The sequence below is a fragment of the Momordica charantia genome (assembly GCF_013281855.1).
Source record: "Momordica charantia cultivar OHB3-1 chromosome 3 unlocalized genomic scaffold, Mcharantia_2.0 BLBB01000003.1, whole genome shotgun sequence".
Lineage (NCBI taxonomy): Eukaryota > Viridiplantae > Streptophyta > Magnoliopsida > Cucurbitales > Cucurbitaceae > Momordica > Momordica charantia.
The window spans coordinates 15,657,003-15,674,725 of record NW_028275161.1 but is presented as its reverse complement, the minus strand read 5'-3'; the positions used below and the strand labels follow the sequence as shown (position 1 = coordinate 15,674,725).

The 17,723-nt window shown below is 36.5% G+C and overlaps 1 protein-coding gene across 3 annotated transcripts in view; it reads left to right on the top strand.

The window, feature by feature from the left end:
• Window positions 1-17,723, top strand: part of LOC111020518 (coiled-coil protein) — a 49,365-nt gene that overhangs the window by 22,124 nt on the left and 9,518 nt on the right. For all 3 annotated transcript variants that reach the window (XM_088122127.1, XM_022297208.2, XM_088122129.1), the window contains 13 exons: window positions 2,659-2,723; window positions 2,856-2,945; window positions 3,847-3,936; window positions 4,074-4,160; window positions 4,295-4,378; window positions 12,436-12,555; window positions 12,989-13,017; window positions 13,096-13,228; window positions 15,436-15,912; window positions 16,461-16,996; window positions 17,084-17,147; window positions 17,235-17,337; window positions 17,500-17,669. In XM_088122127.1, coding sequence (XP_087978253.1) covers window positions 2,659-2,723; window positions 2,856-2,945; window positions 3,847-3,936; window positions 4,074-4,160; window positions 4,295-4,378; window positions 12,436-12,555; window positions 12,989-13,017; window positions 13,096-13,228; window positions 15,436-15,912; window positions 16,461-16,996; window positions 17,084-17,147; window positions 17,235-17,337; window positions 17,500-17,669 — 2,048 coding nt within the window. The remainder of the gene's footprint in view (window positions 1-2,658; window positions 2,724-2,855; window positions 2,946-3,846; window positions 3,937-4,073; window positions 4,161-4,294; window positions 4,379-12,435; window positions 12,556-12,988; window positions 13,018-13,095; window positions 13,229-15,435; window positions 15,913-16,460; window positions 16,997-17,083; window positions 17,148-17,234; window positions 17,338-17,499; window positions 17,670-17,723) is intronic.

Here is a 17,723-nt window from a genome sequence, read left to right as displayed (position 1 = left end):
TAACTGTACGGACACTCATGCTCTGGCATCGCTATGCTCCAGCTTTTATATGCTCTGACTTGAAAATGCTTTGACTTTTCTTCTCTGGTTCAACACTTCCTTCTCTTCTTAGCTCTTCTTTAAAAACCTGTGCAAATGAATCACAAATACGAGAGTTTATGCTGTTTTTGGCTAAAGTTCTCAAGACTAAGGACATTTAGCTAAGAATTTGCAATTAAACACTATTCATGCTAGTTATGACCTAAAACCGACACAGTTTGACATTTTAATGTACATTTTCACCCAAATAATCACCAGAATAACTCTCTTTTGGAGAGTTATCAATCAGCAATAGACGAAGTCTTTGAAAGCTGAACGGATGGAAATGGTGACTTGGTAGCTTCCTTTATGGCAGCCACTTTTACCACAAACACTCCATATTTTGTAGTTATCTCAATAGAAGCTGGAATAAAGTCGCAAACATTCTTCTCTATTTGAATGAAGGCTGCTGAATAGTCTACTAGGTTGTGTTGTTGAAGAGATTTTCTTCAAACCTCCGAGATGGGTTCCAATGGCCTTGAAGCAATTTGTGTTCCAAAGCTCTAAAGGTAAGTTGTAAATTTTCACCCAGCCACCAAAACACACCGTCATTTCGTTCCTGCCATGTTTTTCAAGATCCCACTTCTCCATTTTCACGTGAAATCCATCTAACTTGCGCCATTTGCCATTGAGCCAATCATAGTTTAAAGGACTTCCACTTTTGAATCTAAATAAAGTCTCATCTGTCAAGAAGGGGTTGACTTGGCAATTTTGAGGGAGACAACAACTGCCTTCCAACTATCTTGAACACTAAACCTTGAAATAACCATGACGCTATCCCAATCTGTTTCCAGAACTTCGGATTCCTTTTGAACCCAATATGAGTTGCTTCCTTTTCTTCTCTCAAAAACCTCGTCCTCCACGATAGGGGATGCCATCATGCTATCTATTTTCTTAACCTCTCTGCAAATGAAGAGCTGGAGGCCCCCTTCAAAAGCTTTCTATTGGAGTTCACCAAGGAGTTTTTTATCATGTCCCAAAAGGTTACCCAGCCGTTCTTTCTAGACCCTGCAGGTACAGTTATGAATTTTCTTCCACCCGATGCGGGCCAAACAATGCATTCCAAAAACCAGCCGTGCAAGAATCTCTTTCTTTGGAGTCGACAAGTTCCATTCCCATCCCTAACTTAGCATAAGAAATCTCGAATGCAATGGAAAATGTAGTAGTTCCACCAAAGTCTTTTCTAACCACTGAAGTTGGGAAATTTGAAGAGAAATCTGAACATTCTCCCTAAAGTTTTTTACAGTCACACGAATCCAATAATAGTTGTTTTCAATGCTACAACTTCTCAAATCCATGACCCACTACTGAATCCAATAATAGTTGTTTTCAATGCTGCAACTTCTCAATGACCCACACCTGAAAGTAATCTGGTGGTTACAGAGACGTCGGAAAACGGGCAATTTGGTGGTTTCAGAGACGTCGGAAAACGGGTTGGGGGCGTCTGAGGAAGACGAAAGGTGCGACTGCGTCGGAGGAAGACCCAGAATTCGGCGACTACGTCGGAGAAAAACGGACGGAGGAGATTGGATGAGAAAACGGCCACAAAGAGAAACCCTAGCGGCGCGGATGTGGCAACGGTGTTAATAGGAACAACGGCGATGGCAAAGGTGAGGGCGGGTAGTGACGACGAAGGACGACAAAGTAGGGGGCGGCGGCTAGGATTAGGGTTAGGATTAGAGAGGGGGTTAGTGTTAGGGTTAGGATTAGAGGGGCGGCGGCGATTGGAAGAACGGTTAGGTCGACGACAAGGGCTAGGGTTAGGGATAGAGTGGTGGCTAGGGTTAAGGTTGGCGAGCAGTGGCGACGGCGAATGGCACGGCGGCATCTAAAAGAATGGCTGGGGCAGCGGCGGCTAAGGTTAGGGTTGGGAGGGGGAAAGACCCTAAGTTCTACAGTATTACAAAAACTAGTAAGATTAGAGCTATCCTAAAAAGCTTGTTGAATCCTCTAAAAGCTCTCTGGTTTCTTTCCAGCCAAAGACTACAAAGAATTTTAGCTTTCCACCCTAGGTTCCATCCTCGAAGAGATTCCAAAAGCCAGTCTTCGACCTGCCATGAGAGCCATGAAGGTGTTTTGGAGCGTTTTTTAATTATTATTATTTTTTTAATACTGTTTTCTAGGTGTTTAGTAAATATCATATTTCAGTGAAGTTATTTCTTATCAAAAAGGGAAAAAGAAAAAGCTCAATAACATAGTGAGACAATAACAAAACCTTGATTCTCCTGGGGAAACTATTCCTGATTCAGTGAATTGAAGAAAATTGGAAGCAAGTAATGAGAAAACAAGAAAAATCATTGACGTAGAACAACAATGTGAATATCGTACAGGATATCTTGTGTGGACTAACTACTAGTTTTCTGCTGTACCTCAAGCAGCATACGGTTAAGTTTTTGAATAATGGTCTCAAATGGATGTAGTATTTTTTGTAATTGTGGTGGTTGTTCCAAAATGATGTTTGACACGGAAGTCTGTTTTCTTGTATGCTTCATCTATAGTAAGGGTTATGTAGATGGCAAAAGGCTTAATTTTGGAATTGAATGTAAGTTAAATGAGCTGTTGGTTCTTACTTTTGGCCAGTAAAGGGGATGCATTTGGTCAGGGAGTTGGAGAAAGACTTGAAAATTGCGAATGTCATCTGCAGGGTAAGTCTTATGTAGAATTTTGTGTTCGTTTAGCAAATAGCACATGGTCTATTTACTCACATTTTGTTATTCCGCACCATTATAGTTTCCTGCTAGGTTGTTCTGGTATAACATTAGTTCTGGTGTTTGTAGAACGGGAAGAGACACCTGACTTCGTCAATGCTTGAAGTTTCTAGAGATCTCATCGTAAACTCTAATTCCAAGAAGAAACAAGCACTACTGGTATATCTTTTTTATTACAAGAAAAGTTTCAATATGATGAACTGCAGCCTTTGTTATTTATTTCTTCTCATGGTTGGGAATCCCAAGATATTTAACACTATGTTTTGTATTTTGTAAGCCATTTTCTTAATTTTTTTCCCCCAGTTATCTCATGTTTCCAGAAAATATGTTTGCTGTCCTATGGAAAATGAGAGAGGTTTGGGAGAAAACACTAAATATGTCATTCACTCGAGTCATATATATAGATGGGACATAACTACTAATAGGTTTCTATAACTAAGATTCTTACATGATTATACAACAATATATATGCTATAATATTCCTCTCCACGCTGGAACAAATATGTTAATTATGCCTAACTTGTTGAAAATATAGTCTATCCATGCTCTTTTTCGTACCTTTGTGGAGATATCTTCTATTTAAACTCCAAACTTCACATATCGCATAGATACCAAATTTTGTTTTATCTTCTCGCATACAAATGACAAGCTGCAAAATATATTATATTAGGCACAATATGAAGGGTAACTTATTTGTTACACACGATTGTAACCAATTTCTGCGGCGAAGTGAAGGATGCATGCACCTCCCTTGAAGCCCAGAAGCGCAAAGCCCTCGCGCTTTGTGGGCTTCAGTTTAAAATAATAATAACAAAAAGCGTAATGACCCTAGTGTAAAATTTCAATAAAGGACTAGCTAAAATGTACATAATTATATAATAGTATACCTATTATAACAATGTTGACATACTTTGTCAAAATTAAAAAAAATGTCAACATTGGGATTGTGTATTCTTTCTGCCATCAATTAGAATAAAATGTACATAATTATTCTTTTTTCTTTCCCTTCTTTTTCTTTTTGAGTAATCAACTTCTCATCGACAAAATTGACATATAATAGGATATGCTTCCGGTATTGAGTGAGCTTCGTCATGTTGTGGACATGCAATCAATGCTCGAATCTCTTGTTGAAGAGGGAAATTATTACAAGGTGGGTTTCAGAACTTGCTTCTTATTATACCTTTTCTAGTTGAGCTGTGAGTGTCTGACTTAGATGTACATTTCTGGAGTAATGATGTCTGCTTATTAACTTTTCTAGCTGTGCTGCCGAACATGCCTGCTATACAGGCTTTTCAGGTCCTGTCTGAGTATTTGCAGCTATTGGATAGCATTTCAGAGCTTTCAGTAATTCAAGACATGAGCCGTGGCGTAGAAGTGAGTATTTTCTATGATAGGGAGCATTGGCAGTTGCAAGAATCATCTGTATATAGTGTTCTCCCATGGAAACCTTTTGGTATAATGTCTGGTTTATGATGCATTTATACATCTGTTTTTACAAAATATTGTAGGTTTGGCTGGGAAGAGCCCTGCAAAAGTTGGATTCACTATTGATAGAAGTCTGCCAGGAGTTCAAGAAGGAGGGTTATTTAACCGTGAGGACTCTTTTCCTGTGATAGAAATTTTTTTTTCCTACTTCCTCCCCTTTCCGAAATTGTTCATTCTTGAAGCATTCGATCTTGATTTGTATGCTTTTTAAACTGGATTATATAAAAAATCATGGTAGATATTACTGGATACTTCTCTGTATTTCTAGTGCATTGAAAAATACTTTCACATTTTTTTTTCCTACATCTAGAGAGTTGTGGATGAACTTTTTTGTGTTAAGAAATGGCTCGAAAGGTTCTCTTAGCTATGTCTTTGGCTGCAGTCTATCTCATTTTTGCTGCAAAGTTGAAGTCATAGCAATTTTTGGCAGTGAGGATATTACTATTTTTTCTGAAGGAAAAAAAAATCATTAATTAATGAAAAGAAGCAATAAATATTCAAGGGTACAATATATATATATATTTTAATACGAAACAACGCTTTCATTGAGAAAATGAAAAGAAGAACAAGGACGTACAAAAAACAACCCTATAAGAGAACGGCCACGGAAGAAAATGGCTCCAATCCAAACGAATAACACTTAATTGATAGTTACAAAAGGCCTTACAGAATCCCACAAGGAAGTATGAAACCTAATAAGATCCTAAACAAACTTCACTGATCTCTCTACCCCCTAAAAATTCTATTGTTCCTCTCCAGCCAAATCCGCCACAATGTGGCCAAAAAGCAAGTTTGCCACAAAAAACGACCCCTATCTTGAAATGGAGAAAATAACACCACCTCCTCCAACATCGCCCTACAATCCCTACCGTGGGCCAAAGACATCCCAAAACATCCAAAGAACCGAAGCCATAAATTCTGCGAAATTGACAAGACCACAACAGGTAATCAAGATCCTCCGAGCTCCTATGCAAAGCAGACACCATTGCTGGCCCAGACATAAAGAAGACTACCTCTGAATACAATCCTTTGGGAGTGAAAAAAGAAACAAACTAGATACGGAATATGAATGCCCCCAATTCGTACAAATATCATTAAAAGAATAATTTGTGAATAAAGGAGAAATAAAACACTAATGAGAAGATTTAATCTAGACTAAATCAAACCGTTCTTGCCAAGCTAAATGGTTATCTTAAAAAATCTTCACATTTCGTTCAAACTGAACTTTGGAAATGATGGCCTTGATAGCATTAGCCTAAATCAATTTAGCTTTAGGTTGCAATTAAGGTCCATATAACAGCTGATTGATGTTTTCTCTAGAGTCACAGTCAAATGACAGAAGTCTTCTCCTATCAGAAACAAATAGAAAATAATTGGGTTGAGGTGTCATTATGAGGGAAGAGTTGAGGAGTCTTTACTGTCAATTTTGTTAATACCAATGGTAAGAATAGTAAGAACAACAATAAGATGGTGCAGCGGAAGGGTGACGGTCCTGTAAACCATAGGTTGAGGATAGGGCAGTAAATAAATAAGTTGTGATGCTAAAGCTCTTCCCAAGACTATTTCTAAGTTCCAAAGACTTGATGTGAGTCTCATCGCTAATAAATTGAAAACTCCCAGAGGAAAAATAAGAAAGGCATTATGTTATAGTCGGATCTCCGCTTGTATCTCATCCACGAGCTTCTCCATAATCATTATTGGCAATCAAAGAGGCAAATTCAAAGCTTCTAAGAATATCCTTCTATTTCCTATTCTTTTTATTCTAATGGTGGACCAACTTAGTAGGTTGCTAACACAAGGATCCTCTGTAGGCTTTATCAATGGTTTCTCCATTGTTAATGGATCTATGAGTATCGACTATCTTTATTTGTGAATTTGAGAGAGTAAAAAATATTATGATATATTCAAACATGTAACTTAGGTCTTCTTATATAGGAGAATGACCTACTACAGACAAGGAAAACAATAAATACCATAAAGACTAAATATCAACAATAAAGACTAAATATTAACAACTAATATTGACAACTAATATTTACACAAATATTGATAAATCCAACACTTCCCCTCAAGCTGGTTTGAAGATGTCGTCCATTGCCAGCTTGCTGATTAAATTGTCGAATTGTTTCTTTGGAAGTCCCTTAGTTAAAACATCGGCAATTTGCTTTGTTGTCGGAAGACAAGGGATACATATTGTACCTGCATCAATCTTCTCTTTAATAAAATGTTTGTCAACCTCGATATGTTTGGTTCGGTCATGTAGCACAAGGTTATGAGCTATAGATATGACAGACTTATTGTCACAATAAATCCGTATAGGTGTCGGCTGAGGAACCTTCAATTCTTCAAGCATCCTTTTAATCCATATACCTTCACAAATTCCATGAGCCAATGCTCTAAACTCTGCTTCAGCACTACTCCTGGCCACTACGTTTTGTTTTTTGCTCCTCCATGTAACTAGATTTCCTCCAACAAAGGAACAATAACCAGAAGTAGATCTTCTATCGGTAGTACTTCCAGCCTAATTTGCATCAGTATAAACTTCTACTTGAAAGTTGTTATTCTTTTCGAATAAAATACCTTTTTCAGGAGTTCCCTTCAAATATCTCAAGATTCTGTAGACAGCTTCAAAATGAATTGGTCCAGGTGCATGCATGAATTGACTTACCATACTTACAGCAAATGCAATATTTGGTCGTGTATGTGACAGATAAATTAATCTTCCCACGAGTCTATGGTATTGTTCCCTATCCTTTATTTCTTCTGCGTTTGCTGCTTGTAATTTCAAATTAGGTTCAATAGGAGTTTCTGCGATCCTGAAACCAAGCAATCCTGTTTCTCCATGTAAGTCAAGAACATATTTTCTTTGATCAACGAATATACCTTTCTTCGATCTTGCGAATTCCACTCTTAGAAAATATTTTAATGTTCCCAAGTCCTTGATTTGAAACTCATTTGCCAGATTTTTCTTAAGACCAACTAGTCCTGCTCCATCATCACCAGTGAGAATAATATCATCTACATAGACATCTTAGAGTGTTTATAAAATATAGTATGGTTAGCTTGAATCTGAAGAAATCCATAACTCGATATGACTTTTTCGAATCGTTCGAACCAAGCTCTAGGAGACTGTTTGAGGCCATAGAGAGATTTCTTTAACCTGCAGATTTTATTCCATTCGAGTTCTTTTTCAAAACCTGGTGGCAAATCCATAAAAACTTCTTCCTCAAGGTTGCCATTAAGAAAAGCATTTTTCACATCAAACTGGTAGAGAGGCCAATTTGAATTAACTGCAAGAGACAAAAGAACTCTAATAAAGTTAATTTTTGCAACAGGAGCAAATGTTTCCTGATAATCTATCCCGTAGGGTTGAGTGAAGTTTTTAGCTACCAATCTAGCCTTGTATCTCTCGATGCTACCATCTGCATTACATTTTATGGTAAACACCCATTTACATCCCACTGGTTTCTTATCCTTTGGCAACTCTACTATCTCCCAAGTTCTGATTTGGTTTAGAGCATTAATCTCCTCCATGACAGCTAGTTTCCAATTTGGATCTTCTAAAGCTTCATGTATATTCCTTGGACAAACAAATTAGTTATCCTAGATTTGAAGGCCTTATGACTATTTGATAGTTTTTCATATGAAATGTAGTCGAAATAGGATATTTGGTACAACTTCGAACGCCTTTTCTAATGGCTATGGGAACATCAAGGGCGGAGACAACAAGAGAATTATTTTGAAAATTTGAAGAAGAGGGATTACCAGACAAAGTTGAAGAGGGAGGATTATCAGACAGTTCAGTTTCATTTATCGGAGTCTCATATTGGCTTTGTGTAGGAGTAACTTTCCTCTAATTGAATTTCCTTCTAGTATAAAACTTTAACTCAGAACTAGGATTCGCAGAATCGTTTTTTAGTATTTCTCCCCTTGATTGGACAGTTTCTATACTTGGCATCAAAGGACTAGTAAAATCCGAACCGATAGGACTAGGAAGAGGAACAGAAATATTCCAAAAATTATCTTCCAAATTCATTTTCTCCCCCTGAAGAGAATTTTGGGTAAAATATGGTTGATTTTCTAAAACACAACTTTCACAACGAACAATCTTCCCTTAAATAACTTTGGAAATAGATATTTTAAATGAAACAAACTGAGATGTCCTAGTCTACGATGCCAAAGCATAATTTGTTCCCTAACCGAAAGAGAACTAATACTACTAAGACCCTGAGTTATTTTATCACTAAAGGTACCTTCATCAAAGTGGTAGAGACCATCAAGCATCCTACCGCGGCCAATTATCCTCTTCGAGTTCTGATTCCGAAAAATACAATGGGATTCAAAGAAAGTAACACGACAGTTAGAATCTTTAGAAAATTGGTTGACAGATAAAAGCTAATTGTGGAACATGGAGGACAGATTGTAACGAAATGGTCTTAGTCAATTTAATGGTTCCTTTTCCTGCAACAGAAGAAAAACTACCATATGCCATTCTAACTTTTTCATTGGAATATGAAGGAAGGTATGATCCAAAGAGATTAGAAGAACTTGTCATATAATCAGAAGCTTCAGAATCTATAATCCATGAGATGAGTTACTACACGAGAAAGCCTTAGAATAAATACCTGTTTGTGTCAAGGATACACCTGAGTTATTAGAAGGTAAATTGGAGGATAGCAATTTAGGATGTGATGAATTTGCTCTATACTTGAGTTACCACGACTATCACCAAACATTTCTCTACCATTGTCAGTTGAGAATTGGACCATTTTAAATAAACAACTTTTCCTGATCAAAAGCTGACAACAGAACCACACCAGAAAATAATTAACCAAACCAAATCAGGCCACAAATTGATATTAGAAAGAAGATAACCATAACCAAGAGAGTTAAACCAAGGCAGAATAAGTTAAGCTGGATGAACCAACTCGAACCAGTTTGAACCAAAGTACTTTCCTGGACTGATTTGTGAGCCAGACTGGCCTAGGGTTTGAAAAACCCAAAAAACTTGAATCCGAATGGGGTGGCAACGAAGTATAGCGGAGAGATCGGCGGCGACTGTAGACGGCAGCGAGACCAGCGATTGGGTTGCTGCGAACGGGTCTGAGATTTGTTACGAACGAATCTGAGTAGGTGAACGGTGGATATGCGACGATGAAGATGGTCAAAAAAAAATGCAGAGATGAGCGGAGACGGCCGACAATGATGGACGGCAATGACGGTCGTCGGTTGACTGTGCGATTGACGATCGGCGGAGATATGCAATTGACGGATGGCGATTGGATCTGCGATGACGGGTGAAGGAGATATGCGATTGATGGCCACAGAGATGCGATTGATGGACGACTGGGCTAACTTGCGAACGACGGCAGATCTGCGATGATGGACGGCAAATCTGCGCGTTTGGATGGCGATAGCGGAGTTGCCGTGAAGAGATTGCTGACGGCGAGGAGAGACATCGTGAGTTGTTTGTGACGGCTAGCGTTTTTGATAACGGCTAGGGTTTTTGATGATGGCTAGGGTTTTTAGAATTAGGGCTTTATTTCCTAAATCTCTGATACCATGTGAATTTGAGAAAGTAAAAAATATTCTGATATATTCAAACATGTAACTTAGGTCTTCTTATATAGGAGAATGACCTACTACAGCCAAGGAAAGCAATAGATAGCATAAAGACTAAATATCAACAATAAAGACTAAATATTAACAACTAATATTGACGACATACAAATATTGATAAATCCAACACTATTATGTGGATAGGACACTCAGATTATAGTTTTGTAAAAGTTACTTTTTGATGATTGCCTAAGTCTAAGGTAGGGATGCTATCCTAGTGGTAATTGGTAAATTGATGAGTGATGACGTATGGTCACTTTCTAGCACTTGAGCACCATTTTAATGCTCCATCCACTGATACCCTATGATAATGAGATCATTGAGTTGATCTACATGGCATACCAAAATTGTTTTTTTTTTTCAATACATATAGGGATGAGATGTTCATGAGCATATTCTTGCAAGAATTGTTTAAGCTCTGAGAAGCCACTCTCAAGCGTAGCATTGCCTACCATTCACTAGCTAATGGCAAACCTGAGTGCTTAGTTATCTTCGCTGTTTTGCATTAGACAACTTCGTTCTTGTTATATTGCAAAGCACCCCCTCTTTTAGTTTCCTCTGTTCTAGCATTTTCACATCTATCGATCGATTGTTACAAGAGAGATATGCCATCTTAATAATCCTAGGGTCCAACTTTCCTGGGATCGAAGTCTTTTGTTGACAAGCATAGGTGGGATGTGGAGTTTAGGTGGGGATTTGGTTTTTTGTAGGCTCTAGTCGTATTAGGCACTAAACTCTTTTGGCTAAGCATTTTAAAAAGATAGGTCACATCGGAAGCATATAGTTGGGTGTGAGAGTAGATTCCTACCTTGAGTGAAAAGGTAAATCTTTGGGAGGGTGGCATTGATGAAAATTATAAGCCTTCAATTTGCTTCACATGTCCTCGAAGAAGGTTGCCCTACAAGCTTAACAAAAAACGAGCGAGTTAAGGTGTCATCATAAGGAAAAGTCCTGTGAGGGCCCTACAAGCATAACAATAAATGAGTGAGTTAAGGTGTCATCATAAGGGACAGGGCTTATGAGTCTTTTTGTGTAAATTTTGTTAGCATTATAATGATGAGGAATATGGGAAGGGTGTAATAACATCTCCTCAGGTTTGATCAACAACTTTGAAAAGCTAAAGTCTCTAAGAAAGTGAAAGAATTTCTTTGGATTGACATCCAAGAGAACCTGTATGCATGTGATAATATTCAAAAGAAGTGGCCTAGCATGATGATTTATCCAGATTGGTGTGTGATGTGTAAAGCAGCTTCAGAAAGTCATACTCATTTGTTTTCGCATTGTGAGTTTGCCAATGTTGTGTGGTCCAAAATGTTCAAGATTTTCGGCTTAAGTTGGTGCTTCCCTAAAGGTTGTAAGGATGCTTTGTTGCAGCTTGTTGTTGGTTCTCCTTTCAAAAGAAAAGTCTTGGTTCTCTGGCGCAATATGGTTTCAGATACCTTATGGAGACTTTGGTTTGAAAGAACTCAGAGAGTTTTCAAAGACATTGAAGCAATATTTGAGGGCTCTTTAAAGAGTTTTGTAATTACAGCTTTGTGAATATTACTGCCAATTAAAATTCTTTTTTGAAACCATTGGCTTCTAGGGGATTGTTCTTTCTTCTTGTTTGTAATAGCTGCTTTTGACAATGAAATCCTTCTCAGTTTCTTATTAAAAAAAAAATAATAAATAAGGAATACGGGTAGGGTAGTAAGAATTAAAATTGTGACATGGGGTGGGGGTTAGGCAGGTAGAAAGTTAATAAGGAGCTAGGGAATTCTAAATTTCCTTTGGAAAGAACCAAGCGTTCTTGAAAATCTAGGAGTTTTGTAACTTTCCCCATGTAATTCAATATGGAAGTCCTTTTCCCTCCTTTCGCTATCATAATAATAATTTCCCTTAACACTAAAGCTTGAATTTATTTTATGGTTCATTTAAACTGGGCACGTATCCATAGCCAGAGTTTTTCCAAAGCTTAGCTAGATAATGAAACCTCATTTTAGCCCATGTAATTATTCCTAAATAATTGATGTTCCGTAACTTCTTATTTTGTAGAAAATATAGTATGTCTGGGTTTGAGTTGATTTTGGTAAATATCACCAACTTGCAACTCACATTTCTTATCTTATGAGTATAATAGATACTCACAGAGCCAATTATCTCAATTTACCGATTCTGAGATTTTGAATTCTTCTCCTTGCCAATTATCTCAATTATCTATTTGCTTGGCCAAAATGCATCTCATTACACGTTTAATTGTCGATCAATTCAAAATTGATTATGTTTTATGAATGTCCAAGGTTGGTTAAGTCTTATCTATTACTTTGGGTTACTGAGCCCACAACTTATTTTTCTCCCGTATCTGTAAAGTTTGAATTATTATACTCACTGCTGTATGTAACACTAGCACCATGACTAGAATGGATCAGGATGTGGAACATTTGCAAATCAACATTTTCTCCTCTCTCTAATTGTGGAACTATTGCAAGTGATTTAATCATTGGACTCTTTTCTCTCCCTAATGGAGTTTTATTTAAAATCACTCCGCTGTTGTCATTATGAACAGGTGGTTGATGCCTATGCATTAATAGGGGATGTCTCTGGCCTTGCTGAAAAGATACAAAGCTTTTTTATGCAGGAAGTTATATCAGAAACCCATTCTGCCTTGAGAGACATCGTGCAAGAGGTGTGCTTGTGTAATTCATATTAAGGAGCTGTTTTATGTGGAGAGAACAAGATTGCTTTCTACCTGGCAGACTGGCACCATCTAAAGTTGATTATGATTGAAATATAAGTTCAATATTCCCATTCACGCACTAAGATATACGGGAAAGATATTTATTTGATGGATGACATTTAGTTTGAAACACAACTGGTGGACTTGAGGCTTCTTTTCTCACATGTCATATATACCTTTTTAAGTCATTGACATACGGAGAACTAAATGAATGCAAGGACTCTGTTAACATACAGTGATCGGGCCTTATAGATATTAAATATAGATTGGAACGAAAAGATCATTTTGAGCTTTCTTTTATGTTTCTCAATTTAGATTCTACATCATTTACTTGATTAATATCTTAAGAAATATTCAAATGATGGTTTTTCTATCTTTGCAGGATCAAGATGTACATATACAAAATAGTAGGTAAAGTTCTTGAAGTTACTGAGTCTCATATTCAGTATGTCAAATGAGAACTTTTAACTTATTTTAACCAATTTTCAGGCTTACATACAGTGATCTATGCACTTGGATACCTGAATCAAAGTTTAGGCAGTGTTCGTTAAAAACACTAGCTGTCCTATTTACCTTGATGTGTTCATATTATCAAATCTTGAGCTTCCAACTGGATACCAAGGTCTGCTTCCATTTTTACTTTTGCTTATTCATTCCACTTGAATCATATTTATTTTCTGCTTATAAAATAGTTTCTTTGTTTTCTAGCTCTGGTTAATGAGTCTCATGTTAAAGTATCATTCTATTACAATGGATGATTGTGCTACTTGTCATCTGTGTCGCATTGAAAATAATTCTTTTAAAAAATTTCTGTTGCATTCAATATGTTTCTATCGCATTTAATATATATTTTTATAAATAAGTTTTCATAGAGAAAAAATTTGGAGGTCACAGAATTCTCATTGCAGAAGTTGGTAGATACAAGACTCAAGTCTATTTTTAAGAAACCTCATTGTGGTACTCTTAAAACTATGACGTTGCTTAGAAAATCAACTTTAGATGAGTATGTGTTGTCTTGTGGGTAGAGAAATCTACAAAGAAACTTGGAGAGTATTACATATACTGTCAATTTTCTTTTTGAAGTAAAGGAGAAGAAAGTTATAGGCCTGATAACTAAGGTAAGAAGAAATGTATTGTTGTTTCAGAAGGCTATGACAAAACTAGGTGAACTAGCTTTCCAAGCTTATCAATAATTTTTTCAAGCATTGGTGGATTGCCTTGTAAATTAAGCTCACCTTTGCTTATACCATCCTCCCTTTGAAGGAGATTTTATTGGCCTTTTTCTAGAGGACTTTTCTATGAAGAAAATTTTGGCAAGCGCGTGGTTCAACTTCTAATAAAGTTGTTGGATCCCCTGAAGGAACCTTAAATGATTTTTTTGAAGGAGATGATGTTAGGCCAGTTGAGGTAGAACATCTTATTTTTTGAACAAGATACTAACTTTTCATTGGAGATGTGAAAAGGAACAAAATGTTCAAAGATACAAACTCTCAAAGGAGTGAAAAGAAATGCAGAAAACTAAAAAATAATTACAAAGGGCTAATAAACAATTATTAAAAATAAGAACAGGGAATAATTCGAAAAGGAATCCATAAGAGAACACCTTCCTCTTTCTTTGCTTCCTTGAATGGTTTCTCTTGTTCAATTGCTGGTGGTGTGTCTGGTTTGGCATACATACCTTGTCGCGCAGGAGCCTTTTGATCTTAGTGGCCTTTTCTCTCCCACTTGGTTACTTGAGATTTTCTTTATGTAGGGTCTCATATATTGAGATTTTCATGGTTCTTTAAGTCAAACGTTTTGGGTAAATGTAGGGAGAGTGGATTAACCTGTATCTCAAATGTCTCTAAAGAGCCTGTATATTTGTGTCTCTTATCCAAAAAGAAAATATAAAATCTTTTGTACTTCTCCTTGGTTCTCAAATCTTAGCTTTTTGTAACTATTATTGTTGTTATTATTATTTTAATAATGTGAACCAATTTGAGATTCTCTATACAATTCTTTTGTCCCCTTTGTTGTAATAGGATAGCTATCGAATCCAACGAATAATAATTCCAGCTTGTGAGTCATTAATATTCAATTTCTCTTTTTTGATGGACACGTCCAATCAATTCTATCTGTAAAAATTATTTTTCTGTTAAAGTTCTCTTGTCTTGGTCTTCTTTTTTATCCATAGGAGTGACAAGTATGGTTGAATCTACAAGGATTGGTTTAATTTATTTATTAGAAACTAAAAAAATATAAAAAACAATTTTTAATTTATCTATATCTTCAACTCAATTGTGGAATATTGAAAATCATGTTCAAATTCAAACAATTAAATACAATTTATCAGTAAAATGTAAAGATATATATATTCAAATTATAAATTATAAGTGTATTTGAATGTTATCAACTACAAGACACTTAAATTCATGTTGGAGTTGGAATCTATGTTAAGTAAAAATGTGCTTTCCAACTTTTAGTTCATTGATTAGCAGCTGTTAGATTGGTATGCATGGTTCATGGTGGCGACGTTGCACATTAACTGATCAGTTTGCCACTTATTTTGACTTGGGTGTGGTAGGAGCTACTCATCAGGTTGGTATTTACATAGATGAGTATTTCTAGCTACTGTCCTATGTGATTTTCTTATAGTAAGTAGTAATAACTCCAGGATGTGGAATCGTCATGATTGCTATTGTTTATTTATTTATTTGTACTTTTCATATTTATTTTGTTTGAATCTTCTAGTAGTTAGAACCAGATTTTATTGTTAGCTCTCCTTCGTCAGGAGGCTTTTCTGTTGGGCAGTTAAATTTGTATCTCACGAGTCATATATCTTTGATCCAGGATTCTGACCAAACTCCTAATATGAAGCAACAAGATGATAGTTATGTCCTGAATTTAGGAGATACAGAGGAATTGACGACCAATGTCTCTTCAATGGGGACTACAGGGATTATGAATTCTGTGTATATGGATGATGATGATCCCGATAGAGAGTCCCGGATGGATAGCAGTACAGCATCAACTAGTGGTTCTCCCTGGTATCATCTGAGAAAAGATGCTATAAGTTTTGTTTCCCAAACCCTTCAAAGAGGCCGTAAGAACCTTTGGCAACTAACTACTAGTCGTGTGTCAGTACTGCTTTCTTCTGCTGCTGTCTGTTCAACCAGCATTCACCAATTCTTGAAAAACTATGAAGATCTCAATGTCTTTATTTTGGCTGGAGAAGCCTTCTGTGGAGTTGAAGCAGTTGAGTTTAGGCAAAAGTTGAAGAGTGTTTGTGAAAACTATTATGTGGCTTTTCATAAGCAGAGTATGCATGTAAGTTAACCCTCTTGCATAATATTGCCCTAGTTATGGTTTACAATCGTTTATATGTTTGGGGTCATGGTTATCATGGAAGCTAAATGCTGCACTATGTTTAACTGTCAGTAATTTTTCTGTGCCAGCCTACTTCAACAAAGCAATGAAACTTTCAATTATCTCATCATAAGTGATTAATATAGAAAGAAACTACCATTTTTCTTGCATAACTTATTATTTCCCTTCTTGCTGTTTCTTTTGATTTTGTAGTTATTCTGTTAGAGTTTTGACTTCATCTTCTCCGACACAGTTTTCTCTTTGGTTCAGAAACCAGAGTTCTTTGACTATTTGAAAAAGCTTCAATTCAGATGTTATTTATGTAAAGTTTCTTATGTCTTAACCAGCATATTATTAATTGTGAGCATTAATTAAAACCTTTAATTTGTTTAATTAGGTAGATTGTCTACGACATTTCATTACAATGTCAAACTTTAACAATTTCTAAGTTTGAATGTGAAAACTCACAAGCACTTCTTGCGTTGGTTTTGCTCTATTCATGTTTTTAGGCGCTAAAGATGGTTATGGAAAAAGAGAATTGGCTTACACTGCCACCAGATACAGTTCAAGTTGTTAGTTTTGCTGGACTGATTGGTGATGGGGCACCTTTGTTTGTTTCATCTGATGGTAGCTCATCAAACGCCAAGGTCTCTCGTAAAGACAAATCATCAAGCTTAGTTAATACAGGCATGGATAGAAGTGGTTTTTTGCAATGGCTCAAAGGTGGAAATCCATTTTTACTTAAACTCATGCATACTTATAAAGAAGGTACACCAAATGGGGCTTCTTATGGAGAATTAGATGGAAGTGTTGGTGAAAGTTTTTGTAGGAATAGTGTCTCTCCAACTAAGGGTACAGACAATCTTGCAAATGGTGCGAATACTGTTTCTGAAGATGAAGACGAAGATCTTCTTGCTGACTTTATTGATGAAGATAGTCAACTCCCAAGCAGACTTTCAAAACCCAAACTTCCACGAAACCACTCTTCTAATCATATTAATGATGAATTTACAGCTCAAACAGGATCATCTCTATGCCTTCTAAGGTGAAGTTATCTGTAGTGATATAGGAAGTGTGAGAAACTATCATATATTTTTTTTTGTAATGTTGATTTTTTTGAACTAAATTCCAGGTCCATGGACAAATATGCAAGGCTTATGCAGAAACTAGAGATAGTGAATGTTGAGTTTTTTAAGGTATCCTGTATTTGATGGTTGACTTGCTATATATCATTCTCCTTTAAACTGCCTGAAATATTTCTCTGATTAGTTTCTTTTGAGCAGGGGATATGCCAGTTGTTTGGAGTGTTCTTCTATTTTGTATACGAGACTTTTGGTCAGCTTAACACTACTTCTGGTGGAAAAGGCTTCCCTGACTCCCTCAATTGTACTCACCCTTCTTTCTTCCTTTTTCCATTTTGTTCCCTGACCAGTCCTTGAAACTCTTATGTTTTCTTATTCTCAAAGGTCAATATTCAAGAACATAACAACATTATTTTACTTTCTTGAATTTTGGCTTACATGATTTATGTCTTACTGAGATAATCAGATAAGTTGAAGACAGCCTTGTCCCGTGCTGCTCAGGATTGTGATCAGTGGATCAGACCCCATTCATCTTCCCCATCAGCTTCAAATACGACATTTTCTTTCAGCGAAGTTACCCCAAGTCCTCCTGGCACTAGTTTAGGTTACTTGCATGGAACATCTTTTGGTCTCAAGGTGCTAGTTTATTTATAATTACATTTAAAATGTTCATTTTTAGTTGACTTTGAT